General features: G+C 40.1%; 1 protein-coding gene across 1 annotated transcript in view; it reads left to right on the top strand.

Moving 5' to 3' along the window:
* The window catches only part of MGAT5 (mannosyl (alpha-1,6-)-glycoprotein beta-1,6-N-acetyl-glucosaminyltransferase), a 199,907-nt gene that overhangs the window by 63,090 nt on the left and 119,535 nt on the right, over positions 1–17,282 (top strand). Inside the window, exons 6-9 of the mRNA XM_019522507.1 lie at positions 878–1,039; positions 2,554–2,723; positions 3,648–3,782; positions 14,254–14,387. Coding sequence (XP_019378052.1) covers positions 878–1,039; positions 2,554–2,723; positions 3,648–3,782; positions 14,254–14,387 — 601 coding nt within the window. The remainder of the gene's footprint in view (positions 1–877; positions 1,040–2,553; positions 2,724–3,647; positions 3,783–14,253; positions 14,388–17,282) is intronic.

The following is a 17,282-nucleotide window of genomic DNA, read 5'->3' as shown; positions in this document are numbered from 1 at the left end:
GGCAAGCAAAAGTTTGTTAATAGTAAGTAGTGCAAAGAGAATCTTTAAAAAAAAATCTTAATTGTTTGGATGTTGCGTATCAGTCTTAAGACTACCTTAAAACCCGTTCATGACACGCTAAAGTAAGGCTACAAAAATATAATAAAAAGGGCACATTTTGACACAGTTGAGAAATATTAAAAGCTAAAAAAAAAAAAAAAATTTCTGCATATACCAGAGTTTATAAACATTATAAACTAATTAAAATGCACTCAGGTATATTAAAGTAATTGCTGAGCTATGTATGAATGTTGCTAACTCAGTTTGGTTATAGGCTGCCTCATTCTGTAGAACTAATTGTTCTTAGATTAATCTCATTTTAAGTGATAGACTGTTTCCTTTTAAGCTTAGAATCAATTAAGGCATCTTAAGGTTGTTATGGCAAACTTTCTCACTTTGGTGATTCATGACAAATATATAGTGCGTCTGGGCTACTTCCATTATGTTTATATTACATTTTAGTGGTTGCTTATTTGAAGTAGAGACACTTTACCTCATTTTGCAATCACATAATCAAAAACAAAACCGTTGTGCTGTAGAAATAACAATTCTTTTCTGAGGGCTATGTACATTTATCTCTGGGATTTCAGGGATAAAAGTAACTAATAAAAGTAATTGGCTCCTCTGTGATGATGATAATTTCCAGCCAAAGGTTTTTATGCACATTATAAACATTAATACAACTTCCACTCCCCTGTAATGTAGGTGATATATTTTTCTGTATTTAATAAATGGAGAGTATTAAGCACAGAGAGGTTAACTGTGATAGATTTTTGTCACTGCAGAAATTTATGCTGAATTAATTTCTGATTTTATCTTACTTAATATTGAACTGAAGGCTGAAATTCGTACCAATTTTGATCGACTCTACAAAATGATGTCAAGGCATGAAGAATTCCGATGGATGACGCTACGCATCAGACGAATGGCTAATGCTTGGATTGAAGCAATTAAGTCACTTGCAGAAAAGCAAAACCTGGAAAAAAGAAAACGTAAAAAGGTGACATGTTATTAGCTTCTCTTGGCACTTGAAATATTACAGTCTTCTTTTTAAGCATCCTCTTGTTTGTATATATTCTCTTCCAAAATATCTCTGCTACTTGGAATGATTCTCGCATGTCTGTTATACTTTCAGTGTCAGACTTAGAACAACTGTTTTCACACTTTCTTGGTAACAAAGAAAATACAGGGGTTACTAGAAGTGGAAACCTGACTTTGAATTGTCTGGCAAAAGCATGGACACTGAGGTGCTTTACCTTAATGGTGGGTGTTTTCACACTTTTTTGGATCAGTGCCAGTGTTTTCCAGAAAGTTTTCCTGTTTTAGCATGTGTGAAAACATAAACCTGGGTAATGTTCTAGTCTTTATCCTGTTGTATCGAATCAGGTCAGATTCTAGTGGGGATCTCACTTCAATTTTTGCCAGTTTCTGTTTTGGGATTGTTAATGTTCAGGGTTAGAATGAGGTGTTTTAAGCCAAAGAGGAATATAGCCCTTAGTCAGAGATGCAGGAACTCCCCCCGCCCCAAGTCTTGCAGCTCTTTTCTGCTTGTCACATCATTCAAGTCTGTAGGAGCAGACCATGCTTGCATGCAACAAAAAAAGCCCCAAAATAGCTGGTTTAGCAGCCTAGTTGTATGAGCACTAAGTATTAGTATCCTAAGTTCAGTGCCTTTCACCAAAGGCAGTATGGATCTGGAAACCTGCAAAGTAAAACTCTGCTCCAGGGGAGGTGGGGAGAAGGCTTCTTGTTACTCCCATACAACCATAAGTGATTGGTCTTTGTAGCAGTTAAGTAGCCCCAGGGAAAACTGCTCTATTGTCTTTGGCCAGAGAGTTGAGTTAATGGAAGCTTCCAATGAGAGAGCTTCTTCCCAGAAAAAGAAGAAATACTGTAAATGGCCCTGGTGTTTTTGTAGCTCTATATATTTTTTTTTTATCTTTTACAGGAATTGATTTTTACATATCAGTGTGGTGAAATTGTCAGCTTCACTGAATGTGATACAAGCTGGTAGCCTACATTTTGAATTACCCTCAGCTTTATACAAATTCTTGGGGGCCTCAAACATTAATTGGGCAAAAGCAGGCACTGCATAAAAAGAATCACATTTTTTTTCTCTATATTAATGCCCATTTCCCCCCTTCCAAATGCATTCTTGCATTGCGTCATCTTGTTCTTAAATTGCATTTGAGAATGTAACAGATTAATTCATCCTGACTGAACAATGAGAACCCTGGCTGTATTTAATATGGGATATTTTTATGAAGAATATCTTGAAATGTTATCCTTCACATTTTCAAAAAGTACTCCAGTGGCAGGCAGTAATAGTTCAAAATAAGACAGTGACACTATAATATTGTTGAAAATCAAATTCGTTATTAGGTCTCTAGTTAAACTGGCTGAAAAATGTCTCTGAGTTAGAATCTAAAGAGAGAAAGAAGGAACCAGCATAAATTATGGTAGATGCATGTTGATAAACTTTTATTTATGATTCTTTCCTTTTTTTCTTTCTAGATCCTGGTTCATTTAGGACTTTTGACAAAAGAATCTGGATTCAAGATTGCAGAGAATGCATTTAGTGGTGGCCCACTTGGTGAATTAGTCCAGTGGAGTGATTTAATTACATCTCTCTACTTACTGGGCCATGACATTAGGATTTCAGCTTCACTGGCAGAGCTCAAGGAGTAAGGAGATTACTTTCAATTTTGAAACTAGAGTACAAAAAAGAAATTGTAAACTCTTGAAGCCTCTATTAGCACAGTATATAATTTCTCGAAGAGGAAAATGAAAGTGATAACGCACTAAATGGTCGATAAGAAGATTATTTTCATGAGCTAAATATATACGCTGTGAAAAGGATAATGTATTTTCATTGTAGCTTCAGGCTCCTGAGACTTCATAACGGAATGCTGCAAGAATTCAAACTAAGCAGCTTATTTTTTATTAGTACAGGTGCTTTAAACATCTGCAGCAAGATGCATTAACTCTATGCCCTCTGTATGTTATTTCCTACTCAGCGTCCAGCTTTTTATATTCTTTAAATAAATTAATTTTGAGGAAGTTAATTTCTCTGAAAATGTTCATATTTGGCCAAATTTGCATCTTAGTCTCCTTTGTCTTATTTTTAGATTTTACACTACTTCTCTTATGTTCTTTCTAATGCACCTGTTGAAACTTTAACACTTGCAATTTTTTAACCTTTTGTTTTTACATATACAATAAAATTTGTGTTCTGCTGAGTTCTTGTAAGTAAAAATGTTGATAACATATTAGAAGGGATAGCCCAAACTGTTTAAAAATATTTTAATGTGCAAATTACTATTCTGTCTATATTGTATCTCCATTTAGACTAGATAAATTGTTCGGTGAAAAGATTCCAATATAAAAGTCTTTGTTTTCCTATACGTAATCCATTCTGTAGTAAATTTAGGGTGTCTTACTGGCTTTTAGCACTAAGGCTCAAGATTCCTTATATGCAGTTACCACTTCTTTCAAGTTAGATAAAGCAGTGACCAAAATGATTTTTTGAATGAGGATGGATTATCAATGCAGATATTATTTCCTGAATTCATGCGAAGTATTTTTCCTTCTCTCTCCTTTTTACATAGGATTATGAAGAAGGTTGTAGGCAATAGATCTGGCTGCCCTACTCAGGGAGACAAAGTGGTAGAACTCATTTACATTGATATCGTGGGACTCACTCAATTTAAGAAAACCCTTGGTCCTTCATGGGTACATTACCAGTAAGTGTTTATTCTTACCTGACCATTTGCATAAGCACTTTTACTAAGTGCTTGGGTAGCATTTCCCAGTAGTAGATGTACAAAATGCACACTCGAATGCTTTCTATGCTGAATTGTATTTATCTCAGAACTAAGCTCTTAAAAATAATTTTACGTGCTCAGTGGTCTTTCATTGTTGTTAAGAGAGCAACATAATAGAGACTTCCTTCACTTTCCTCTCTCAAACCATCTCTCTCTCCCTCCCTTAAAAGTTTCCAAGATAGCATATAGGAAATGCAAGGCAGCATTTTCAGAGTAATACTTTATACTACTGAAATTGAATATCCCACTTCAGTCTACTGCTGTCACTGTCTCTCTGGCTGTTTCTCTTCCTCCCTCGCTCCCTCTCCTTCTGTTTACTTCCATAAGTTATTTGTTCCCTACCATAAACTTAACTTTAAAAAGTACACAGGTGCAAATTGGATTTAGGTTTTCAGTCAAGATGCAGGTCAGCTTTTTTAATGTTAAAAAAACCATTGAGTCCACCTGAAAAATGTTGGACTGACAGCACTGGAAATTGAAGACTTCTCTTTAGCCTCATAAATAGTATTTTGCATGAACTGTAAAAATGCTACCTTTTCCACACTGTGCCACCAGATTATCTCAACCCCAAGCTGGAAAGATCCATCTTTTGGAATGAGTGGTGACTTCACTTTTCACATCACTTTTTGTGGCCCATTAAGTCTGATAAGGTTTTCAGTTGTGCTGACTTTTAAAACATTTGTCTGTTAGGAATGGAGCTGAGGTCACAAAATAGTGTTTTGCATAACCTTTCCATTGTAGGCATTTTAGGGGCCTGCCCTCTTTCAGGCAACAATTTTAAACCTACAGGTATATTGCCATCATTGCAAAATGTTTCTAGTATAAAAAGAAATCTAAGCTTTTGACTTGAAGGTGATTTATACTCTTGACTGTTTCTAAAGTATGCCTAATCAAGTTTCAGATGCTCTATGACCCAGATGATCGCAGTAAATCCTCTTTTAATCATATAACCAGAAAACGTAAGTTTAGCTTTTGTCCTGTCCTGCGGTTTTCTCCCAGAAGTTCTGTCTTTTCCAGCATAGTTTAAGACTCTCAAGATCAGGCTTTCAGATTAAATAATTTTCTCCTAGACACCTTAGAGAAAAATAATAGTTTGTTTTTAGCAGCGTACTAATACATCTAATCTGCTTCCCACTGAATTTTTTTGGTTGTCTTTCAGTTAGGTACACTTCTGTCATTAGGTCCTAATGGCAGCATTTGCACAATGTCATGGACAGAAGAACTTATTTATAAAATGAAATTCCCACTGCACTCCACCTCCCTTTTTTTCTTTCAATTTCCTATCTGGCATGTTTTCTAATGACAAGATGGAAATGTAGCATGGCACCAGCATTATTTGATTAGTTTTTCCATTTTTCCTGCTCATTTCATGAATCATTACATTTTAATGTCAATCTATTTTTCATTTTTTCCTAATTTCTGGTAATGGCCGATATTTTCCTAGTTTGTAAATTGTAGAATTAAATTTGACTCTAAACAAATTAGTGCAAAGTGCAATTTTTGTGCTTTGCTTTAGAAAAGAAGGTTGGGCTAGCACTGTCGTTTTCCCAGTATATAAGCACAGGGTAACATAAGCAATATGGCAACTTCTTTCTTAGTGATAGCATTTATTACTTGACATGAATTATTCCAATATAAAAGCAGAGTTTCCATGTTTTTAAGTGTATTCCTGGAAAATGAACACTATAATAATTGGAGCTGGTGTTACTGTCATTGTTTCTTTACTAATTGTTTTCTTCACTTAGTAATATTTAGACTCTTCAACATGAGCAGGTTTTTTTTGATAGAAAGAAGTGAAGAAAGCTTCTGAACTCACGTGCATTTGCTTTATACCAGTTACAGTCTCTAAGATGTATAAGCTGGCTAATTTAGTAGTTTATACAGACTAACCTGGGGATAATATTAAATTCAAACTTGGTGTTTATTTCAGATTGGAACAGAATGTTAGAATAAAACTTTGCTTTCAAAACACCTTTTCAGTATTAACTGCCATGTCATCTTTGTGAGACAGCAAGAGCTCAAATGAGGTTACTGATGATTACAAATTAAGTGCCTGGAGTTATAAAAAAAAAAAAGAAAGAAAAAAAGAAAAAAGAAAGAAAACCTACTGTTGAATATTTTTGGAATAAACTCAATCCTGATTTGTGTTTATGATGACCTTAGCACTAGAAACAGTGGTAATGAATGCTCTGCCTCTGATATTCCCTTTGGTGTAGATGTGAATGCACCAGAACTGATTTTGATTTTTAAGTATGGCATGTTTTAAAAGTTGAACTGCCTGGGCTATCAAGTCAGGAGTTAAAAAATATATACATCTTTGTGCAAACCTGTAAAGAACCCCTAGTCGTATTGGGGTTTGATAAGACTCTGATAATATACTTCAAAAATACAGTTTGAATGGGTACAGCTGCTTTGCCTTTATAAAGATGCACTTCTTCCATTCACTAGGTCAGTATCCAGCACATTTTACCTTTTCCTACATCTTTCCAATGATTCATTCTGTGTCAACCATCTAAGGCGAGATAGAAACATGACTGGTATTATGCAAGACTAGTATTGTGCAAACCTAGCAGCCTTCTTGCTTCTCCTATCTTGTATATAAAGAAGTCCTTAAACACCCTTTTAGGATTATGTTTTCTTAGTTATATTTTGACACTAGAAATGCAGGGGCTTTTACTAGTAGAATAATCTTTGTTTGCTGATAACAAATATTAGCAAAAGTGCTGATGGTAGAAGATGTTGCCAATACAAGCACAGTCAAATGATAAGCACTAGCTACTCAAAATGTAACTTCAAGTAGGAGAATTTGAATAAATATATAAAAATATTATTTTTATGATGAAAACTCACTACGACTGTTTGGAGGTCTAGTGTTTGTGAGGATTGATCAAACATTTTTTTTTCAAGAGAATAACTGTGTCCAGTCATCATGATCTCTCCTTATGCCAGAAAATTCATGCATCATTTCTTACTTTTTGAGAGACAGATAATGTTTGTATTCACAATTTAGTTTTTAAATCAGGCAAGTTTATAGTAGCCTGTATATTGATAGAAGAGGTGCTTCTGCCACACTTGAGTATCAGGAAGTTTAATACTAGCATAGTAAGAAGCAGGGGACATAATTTTGGTCTTTATTTTAATATCTGTCTGGATATTGTGAATCCTGAAAAGATGGTTTCAGAAACAGTAAATATATATAAAAAATCCTTTGTTCATTTTTAGAAGTCTGCTTTTTTTGGAAAAGGAGAGATTCCGCTGTCTCATTTTAAATAAAATCCATTAAGACTTGGTAGAACATAGCATAACCTTATCAGTCTTAGAGCAATTCAGAGGTGCTCTCTAATTGTTTGAATATCTGATAGCTAGAGCTGAGTGCATTTTTTCATCAAGTACTAAATTCCCTGATAAGCAGAGTTTCAGGAGGACTGAAGCTGTCAACAAGTTCAAATGGAATTAGAAAATAATTCTGGCTAAAAAAAAAAAAGAAAAAGGGGGGGGGGGAGGGACATTTCAAAGATACTAGAACATTTTTTTAAATGTTAAAAAAATCATTTTGAAAAAATTTGGAAAACACTAAATCATCTCATTTCTAAGTGAGGTTTTCATTAAAACATTTTAAAACATTAACCCAAATTGAAAAAAAAGTATAAAAGCTGGTTAAGCAACTTAAAAAAGGTAATAGAATATTTAACTTTGGGTTAAATTTAAATGTTTATTTCATTTTGGGCCAACACAAAATAAGTTGACTCAAATTGCCTGGATTCCCTGCTGCAGTTTGTTATTGCTGCACACATCTCCAGTTTTCTCTACCCGCTTGCTTGCTCTCTCACGCTTTCTCTCTCCCTCCCCTGTTTCTCAGTCCCACATCCTGTATTCGAGTAAACGTGTATTTATATTTCTTTGCTCCCTGGGTAGTTTTCTCCCTGGTTAGATCCCGTTGCAGCCTCCATTATGTTTGCCCCTTTCTCATTCTGCTGCTTCAGAGACTCTTTCAGAGAATCTTTACAGTTGCAAATCCAGCTCTGTGTATCACCTTGAACAGTTGGCACACTGTAAATCTAATACCAGGGGCGGGCAAAATATGACCTGCAGGCCAGATCTGGCTCACCAGGCCATTCTGTCTGGCCTGTAGGGCCCTTAAAAAAAAATTTAGTAAACTAATATTTATTTGCTCCTGGCTGGCTGTCAAAGTAGGACCCAGGGGGAGCCCTCAGCAGGACTGAGCAGCTGAGTCCTGCTCCGCCCCTGCCATTTCACTCCCTTCCTGCCCCCACCCTGCTCCGGCACCATGTGGTTCCTGGCTGCATCGCCGGACCAAGAGCATGGGGCTGCTCTGGTGCATGTGTTTTTAGGAAAGGGTAGAGTGTGTCTGTGTGTGTTCATAGGGCGAGTCTACATGCATACCACACCATACACACGCACCCTCACCCCCCCTCACACTGCCATACACACAGGCCCCCACATATCCACACCCACCCAAATGGTCCCTCACCCCATGTACCCACACACCCACAACCCTCCACAAACCTATACGCGCCCCCACAATATACAAGACTAAGACTTCATTTTAAGCTATTGTGCAATCACCTCTATGTACCCTGAACAAACGCGTATAAATCAGGACAAACATATTTTTTGAAATAAAATTAATGAATGCTGTAGATGTTGGCTTTTTAGAATATAACTTGGTATTTTTCTGGTTCCAAGGTAGCAAGACCCTTTGCTGAAAGGAGTACTTCCAGGGGCAAGGGGAGGGACTTCCGGTGGAAGAGGTCAGGGATTAGGACTTCTGGTCACAAGATGGCAACCAAGGGGTGGGGCACCTGTCAAGGGGCTACCCATGCGGCCCTTGACAGCTAGCCAAAACTCAGTAAGCAGTCCTCCACCCAAAATAATTGCCTGTCCCTGCCTAATACCCTGGGAATGTACTTAAAATGCAAAAGGCAGGTATACAAGTTACACTTCTGATGTGGTAAGCATGCTCTATACCCATAACCAGACAGCTAGTCAGGGCACATAGGGCACTATAAAGATGGCAGATTCCACTCTTAAATAACCCTGGAGGGATTCATAGATTTTAAGGGGCTGGAAGGCAACTCAGAAAATCATTAGGTCCAGCCCCCTGCACTAGGCAGGAAAGGCACCTGGGGTCAGGTGACCCCAGCAAGGTGATCGGCCAGGCTACTCTTGGAAGATTTCCAGGGTAGGTGATTGCACCACCTCTGGAGGGAGCTTATTTTACAGTGTGGACACACTAACTGTGAAGAAGTTTTTCCTAATGTTGAGCTTGAAATGGTCTTTCAGGAGTTTGTGGCCATTGCTCCTGGCTTTCCCCAAGGGAGCCCTGGTGAATAGTTGTTCACCGAGCCCTTGATGTACTCCCCTGATGTAGCGGTAAGCTGCTACCAAGTCCCCTCTCAGCCTTCTCTGTTTTAGGCTGAAGAGTCCCAGGTCCTTCAGCCTTTCCTTGTATGGTTTGCCATGCAAGTCTCTGATCATATGGGTGGCTCTTCTCTGGACTCTCTCAAGCTTTAACATCCTTGTTAAAGTGTGGTGCCCAGAACTGGACACAGTGGCAGCCACTGGTGGCTGCCAGTGTAGGTACAGGCCCCTACAGAGATTCCAGTGCTGAGTACAGCGGGAGAATCGCTTCCTTGGTTTTGCTGGAGATGCATCGATTGATGCATGCCAAAGTATTATTTGCCCTGCTGGTTTCAGCATCTCACTGCCGGCTCACATTCATGCAGTTGTCAATTATTACCCCCAGGTCCCTTTCATTCATAGTGCTAGTCAGTTTGAACCTCTGCTTCTCTCAGCCTCTCCTCATAAGTCATGTCCCCCAGCTCCCTAACCATTTTTGTTGCCCTCCACTGGGCTCTCTCCACTTTGTCCACATCGTTTCTGTAGTGGGGAGTCCAAAACTGGACACAATACTCCAGGTGTGGCCTCACCAGTGCCAAACAAAGGGAAAGAATCACTTCCCTCAATCTGCTAGCAATGCTCCTATTAATGCAGCCAAGGGATGTAGCATCAGACTTCAGCGCTGTAGGTTAGAGCATTGTGATGAATGTCTGTACCACACCCCATCCTGGCTCGTGGTAGGTCACATTCTGCCAACACTCCATGGAGCATTATGGCACCTTGCCCCCTTCCCCCTTACCCCCTTGTGGAGTGACAATCTAGCTTAGGCCAGAGTTTGTCTCCTCTGCCCAAGCACTGGGCTGGCCCTGCCCCCAGGCTTTCAGTGACCATTGGTGGTAAAGCCCAGCATAAGGAGATTATGCACAGGGTCAGAGATCACTTGGGATCCAGCTGTGACACTCCTGAATGGCATCAGTGCCACCTCCTGCAGAGAGACCATTTCCCTCCTGAGCCAGGGTGGTAATGCAGTCTACTATACATCCCTTCCAGGGACTACACCGGCCCCACTCCAGGGACTCTTCCTTCAGGCAACATGAGTCCCACAGTGGGGGCTCTGAATGGCGGCCATGGGAAACGCTTCACACTGTGCATTGATTGGAAGATGCTGAGGTGTGGGGGTGCCCTGGAACAGGAACTATATTCTGTAGGAGCTGCTGACCCATGGTCCATGGAGGCAGGAATTCTTCCCCGCTTCAGGGAGCAGCATCAGGGGGAGAAGTAGGGGACCAAGCTGCCCAAGACCTAATGCCAGGGCCAGCATCAACTCAACCCACCTTCCAGGGCCAAGTCACTACCCCTAGCCACTGGTGGCTGCCAGTGTAGACACAGGGCCCTACAGAGATTCCAGGGCAGGGGGTGGGAGCACTCAGAACAGGTGGGAGTGACCCACCAGGCCAGGCCACTGTGGGCCTGGGTGCTGCTGCAGGGGAGTGGCAGCCTCCATGCGGTGTGGCAGCCCCCTGGCCTCTGGTCCAAGTTCTGGAATGGGCAACAGTCCACAGTTTTTCTTTATTATGCGCATACAGAGTTTGGCAACTTTAACAATTAAACTGAGGGCAGCAGTTTTGCACATGGCATTCCCCCTGCTGCCCAAGGTTTCATGTTAGTTAAGCTGAGCCCTGTGGCTACCCACCCTCCTTCCCCTTTCAACAGCATAACTGCCCAGCGCAGCCAGGATCTTTCCCCACTGTCTCAACGTGAACTTAGAAGAGGGTTCCAAGTTCTGGAGTGGGCAGTGTTGCACAATTTTTGTTTAATAAACACACTACAAGTTTGGCAGCTTCAACATTTGATTAAAACAAGGCGCATTTCTTCCTAGTGCTGCATTCTGCTATACCCCATTGTGTGCCCCTGGAGGTATTGGGGAGGGAGAGGGGAAGAGGGGTGGTCTGGGTTGTGGGCAATGATGCCTGTGATGCAGGGCCACAGTACCCCAGGGCTAGAGACCCATGTCCAGTGCCAGGGCAGCGGCACTTGAAAGCCCTCCACCCCTACTCATTTGTGGAGGGCCCTCAGTCTACGCAGGTGAGCAGCTAGTTAGCCAGAGTTTCACGGATCCAAACAGTCTGCTGCTGTGCAGGGCAGGGGCCACCAATATCAGTGGGATGGGAATACAGGCATCTGGGACACACACTTGCGTACATACACACACAGAACCCAGGCATCTGTGGGGGACATGCACGTGTGCACATGTACACCACTCAGGCATCCAGGATGTGCCCACATATGCACATACACACATATACCCCCTAGGCATCTAGGGAACACATGCATGCATGCATACACACACACCCACGCACCCCTCAGGCATCTGGGGGGCACATGCATGTGCACACAAACACACACAGAACCCAGGCATCCAGGATGGGGACATGCATGCACGCACACTTGGCGAGTGAACGATACACTGGGTGGGCATGTGTAGGACAGCCAGCTGATGGCTTGTGGCCATGATGAGCTGCTGCCTGCTAATCAGGGGTGGTTCAGCTGTTCCAACACCACACGGGAGTCTTTGGGAGCCCGGGGAGCCCGTGTGCCATGTTGGGTGGCATGTGAGATCCCTGCTATCTGCTGGGCTTGGGTCTTACAGGCAGGCTTCGAGCCTCTGCTCCATCCCACAAGGGCTAACGTGTGTTTTACTTCCTCCCAACCTGGCCATGGGCACTTAGAGTAAAGCTTGAAAGAGCGCTTCTGCCACAGACTTCTTGAACATCCATACTCAGCCAGAGAGTTTTAAAAACTATAAACTTAAAGGTGATGGTGTGTGCTTCTTACACAGATGGCTTAGAAAGCTCTAGTGAGTTCTTAAGTCTTCAGCTTTCTAGAGGCTGTGAAACTTCCACATCTGACCAAAATTTTGCCTTAAATAGGAACGCACTGTGTTAAGAAAGACCACCCAGGAAACAAAAATCCTTTTTTCTCAATAACATGTTGCTGCAGAAGGTGTTTTGGTCCTGTTGAAGTGTTCTGTATGATGCAGAGATAATTGCCACTGTTGTAAAATGTTTTCAGTGAAAGCAGTTGACATGAAACACTAACTTACTACTACAGAAACTGAACTGTCAGCTTTGTTGTTTTGTGCTTTATAATATGTTGTATTTTTTTTACTTTCATTTTGTTCGATAGATCCCCATAGGGATAAAAAATGTAAATTATTGTGTCCTGTGCACTCAGATATGAAGGTAACATTTCATGTTAAAGCTACAATTTGTAATTGCCTTCATGAATTTTTGTGTAGGCATTTGGGGGGAGTTGCCAACACTTAAATCTTGCAAAAAAAGTCTGTATGTTTTTAGGTCTACATTAATTTATTCTCTGTAAAGTCTGAAAAATATGCCCTGCATGGTGGAATATACGGTAAGTGGGAAGGAGGAACACTTTTCAGTGGGGTGCTCTCCCTTCTGGGTGATATCTTATGCAGCTGTCAGATCCTCATATTTCTGGGATGCAAAGTGGATTTGTATAATTGTACATGTATTCATTATGCCTCTTTCTTAGCACACCCAAGCTCCTTACCTCAATGAACTTTCTACCTCCTACACAGTGGTACAATATAGCGCACTCTGTGCAGGTTCCCTGGCATCTCGCTCTGCTACATCCGAGGCCTTGTGCATTGGTCCTGGTTTCATAGGCATAGTGTTTATCAAACTTTGTGTTTGAATTAGCCCAGTGCCTAGAGTAATTAACTAGCTAAGGGGTTTTCTGCACTCTTGTTCTTGTACCAGGTTCTTATACAACTCATGCAAGATGCAGTGGCAAATGGATGGCAGGTGGCTTCCTTTTCTGCCAAAATGTCCAGCCCTGAATACAAGAAAACAGATGCATACTGTAGGCTTCATTAGAAGCTCTTCCTCATTGCCTGATCAGAAAGAACTCTCCAAAGACCTCTATAGTAGCATTCCCCACCACAATCCCCCTTGCCCTACATTTACTGTTTTTAAAGGACTGATAAATGCCATTATACTTCTTACTCAAGTTAAATGGCTACCTGAATGATATCAAAAAACTAAAAAGTTATTCCAATGTATGCATTCACTGCAGAGTTTTGAATGCAAACACAACCATGTTTTGCTATTGCAAGTGTTGTCAGTCATTTCCATAATACTGACCCATAACAAATAGATTATTTTACAATCCACCTTTATACCCATTCATGTCTAGAAAATACCTCTGAAACGACTACAGCAAGTGTTTACATGGAAAGCCATTAGCAGGAAAAGAGCTTACTCTTAGCTTTTTATTACTACTAATAGTTGGAAACAAGGAGCAAAGTTAACTCTAAGTGACCAGCCTACAGCCCAAGCACCACAGTTTAGTGGTGGCATTAGTTTATTCAAGTTGAGGTAAAAAAACCTTGCTACCTTGCACCTTCCCTGCCCCATGTTGCTAAATGAAGGTTTCATCTGAGGGGAGTGAGTCTTAATGGGACATGAAGAGAAAGGAGTTTTGTTATGTAAAAGGCTGAGAGTTGCTATTCCAGTCCAAGAGAATGAAAACGTGAAATTGCTCAGTTTCACCAACCAAGGTAGTACACTGACAAACGGCAACAGCGTGAATGTTGAAAATTAGTTGCACCTTTAAATTCTTCCCATTTATTGACCTAACAGAGAGTGTAATTTTTTTCTCCAGTTGTTACTTTGTGCTATATGCCCCCCAATAACCATTCCCAGATGAATACACTAAATTACCAAAGTGCATCACTAATATTTACATATTTGTATTTTATACGGATGTGGCTGTCAAAATGGTGACTGATATGAATGTACGGTAATTAGTGACTTGTGAAGCTTACAGGCTTTCTTTCCAAAACCTGTTTGGTTATGCACACATGCCTGTGGCTGGTGTCATTATTTCAGCTGAAATCAGCAGTGCTTGCCCACCGTAGGCATGATTGATGCGTATTCCAGGTAAAGAAAAATGTTGCCAAGGAAGAAAGTAAAGAGTGATAATTACTCTTGTTTTCATGCAGGTGTATGCTACGAGTCTTGGATTCATTTGGGACTGAACCAGAGTTTAATCATGCTCATTATGCCCAGTCTAAAGGCCACAAGACACCATGGGGTAAATGGAACCTCAATCCGCAGCAGTTTTATACAATGTTCCGTAAGTATCCTTGCTCTTACAAAAACACTTTCTAGAGCTAGAGTTAAGCATTTCCACTGAAAGAATCTTTCTGTCAGAAGCAAGCTTATGCTCCAGTAGAATGAGCAGAGGAAAGAGGTTCCGAATTCTGTATTGACTGTATCAAATTACAGTATACCCAGTGCAAACACAAAAGAACAGTATTAATGCAATATAAATAATGGTAAGGAGGTATATTCTAAAGGTCACAGCTGAACGCTGTGATTGAGCTGCTTGCCGCAAGCTTCTGGAGTTCATTTTTGTTCAGCTTCAACTTCTCAAATCCTTCTGTAGAGTGATTGGTTTTCTGAAGTGGTGACAAATTCCATTTTGTAGACTAAATTACTCTTGTATTTGATTGAACTAAGCCAGAGGTCTTGGAGCTTTGCTGTTTTATTTCTGCCTTTTTCCCCAAGTCTTGTCTATAATTGTCAGTGTGATGCTTTCCCTATTTCTCTTTTTTCAGAATTCATCAAGTGGCAATCTTTGCTGCTCAACATACAGAACTTTGCATCTGTAATTTTCTTGCAGATAGCTTCAAGGTTTTCACTTAAGTTGTTTTTCTCTTATGAACATTTATTCTGAAATGAACTGTTTCAGAATACTTCAACCCAATATCAACAAAGCTATGAAAGTCAGCACTTGGGTACAAGGTAGCTTAACGTTGCACAGATTAACTGCCATTAAAAAGCTATGTTGATCAGTGACTCGGAAGTTTTTGGACCATAGAATGTCTGATGTGTTTCTCAGAAATAAGTGTCAGCTAATTAATTGTTGGATATGGTTTGATATTTAAATCATGGGATAGGCAGCCATGACTTGTAAATTCTATCTCTGTCTCAGCAGTAGATTCACTTTTACATCCCTAGGAAGGCTTTTAACATCTCATAAGCCTTTTTTGATGAGCAAATATAGGGCACGCATGTTTAGAGAGGAAAGAACACTTTTTTTTCTTAGGCAAACTTATCCATCTTCCCTACATTGTCTCCTTTTGAACATAGCAATGACTTGCCTGATGAAGTCCCAACCCATGCTGCCAAAGAAGATAAATCTTTCGTCATCCTCCCCCCAAAAATAGATCCATTCAATTATTTCCTTTATGATACCAATTTTATGTGCAAGTTGCTTGTCTGCTTGGTTTTAGAAATGTGCAGATTTCTGATTGTCTGAAATACTAGATGTGTGTTTTTTCTCTGGGCAAAGAAAATTAGCTTTTCAATAATGGTAGTTTGTTTCTTTTGTATCGGAAAATTCTGAATGCTAGAAGCTGCTTGGGGGGAGGAGCAGAGGGGTGGAAAATTCTGGATGTGTCCTGTTCACCCATCTGCCTTACTAGCACTGTTCTTTACTATGAGTGCTAAAAAAAAAAAAGTTCAGTAGCTCTTGCCTTGTTTTATTCTCTTCATAGTATTAGAAATGTATCCCGTGAGAGAGAACATAGAAAAAGACAAATTAGAGAGTGAGAGAGAAAATGAGATGGGAGCACATTAGTTAGATTAAAAAATGACTTGCTCATCTCAAAATGTAGTTAATGAAGAGAGAGGAAATGGACCATTACTAGTGGTTTCCTACTTGTTCTAATGATCAGAACTTTTATCAACTATCTAGACTTATAGCATCTTTGCTGGTTAAGATTTTCTATTGACTGAAATATGATACTAGACATTGAGAAGGAATGCCAGGTTACTGTTAGATCAATTTGAATAACTGGTAAATATTTTCTATCCAACAAAATGTATAGTAACATGGGGAAGTGCTAGGTGCTACTCTGAGTAAAGAATTCAGGCTAGGTCTATGAGACAGGAGATCCTATCTTGGAAGAAGGTCTTAGGACATCATCATAGGTAATAGCCTCAATATGAGTTTTCAGTGCAGTTCTGTCACTAAGGACTAATGCAGTCTTTGGAAGTATGAAATGAAGAATATTAAATGAAAGCAGAGAATCATCTTGCATCAGTTAGCCATTACTAGAATACTGTGTCCAATTTTTCTGTCTTCATTTCAGATAGGATGTGTTCAAAGCATTCAAAGGAAAACCACAAAAATGACCTATGAGCTTGAAAAGCCTCACAGTATGAGGCTTAAGGAAGCTCAAGCTGTTCAGTTTATCAAAAAGGAAACTGAGGTCACTTAATTTCTTAGTTTAAGTAGTTACGTTTGGAAAAGATGCAAGAAAGTATGACTGGAAGGGGGGTTCCTGGGGAACTGAGTCCAGTCGCTGATAATGGGCACACATTTCAGTGCTGTAGAAGTGCTTAAGTGTCTAGAAGTTGAAATTAGGCAATTGCAGCATTGAAATAGTTTCAGCTTCAAGAATAACTAATCACTTGAATAGTTTACCAAGGAAGGTGGTGTTCTCTTCCTTGCTTGGGATCTCCTAAGGGTCTTTCTAGAACAGAGATGCTTAGTCTATGGCACAGAAAAGTGCTGTCACAGCTCCACATGTACAGTGAACTCTCTGAGCTCACTGGCCTGTCAACACAGGCCCTGGGCAGAGCCACTACTTCCACACTGGTCCAGAACCTAGGAGGTAATTATTTCTTTGCAACCCTTGGCCCATTTCTTATGCTTGTAGAGATAATAAATAAATAAAGATTGAGGACCGCTGTTCTAAAAGAATGCTTTATTCCAACTTCTGGGAAACATTCTACATTTAGTTTTCTGCGTTTTCAGTTTTTACTGATCTTTCACCAATACATCCCATGATTTTTTTTTTATTTGTTTTTTATTGCAGTTACTTGTTTTTAACTGATTTATACCTGTTTTTCAGTTCACTCAGTTCTACCAGGTACAGTAAAATCCCTGTTAACTGGCACGAGTGGGGAATGGCTGAGGGTGCTGGTAAGGTAAAAGTGCCAGTTACCTGGGGTGCAGGTT

This window comes from Gavialis gangeticus, unplaced genomic scaffold, assembly GCF_001723915.1.
Source record: "Gavialis gangeticus isolate Ggan-Ray unplaced genomic scaffold, GavGan_comp1, whole genome shotgun sequence".
Taxonomy (NCBI): Eukaryota; Metazoa; Chordata; order Crocodylia; family Gavialidae; genus Gavialis; species Gavialis gangeticus.
This window is presented reverse-complemented; position numbering and strand designations above follow the sequence as displayed.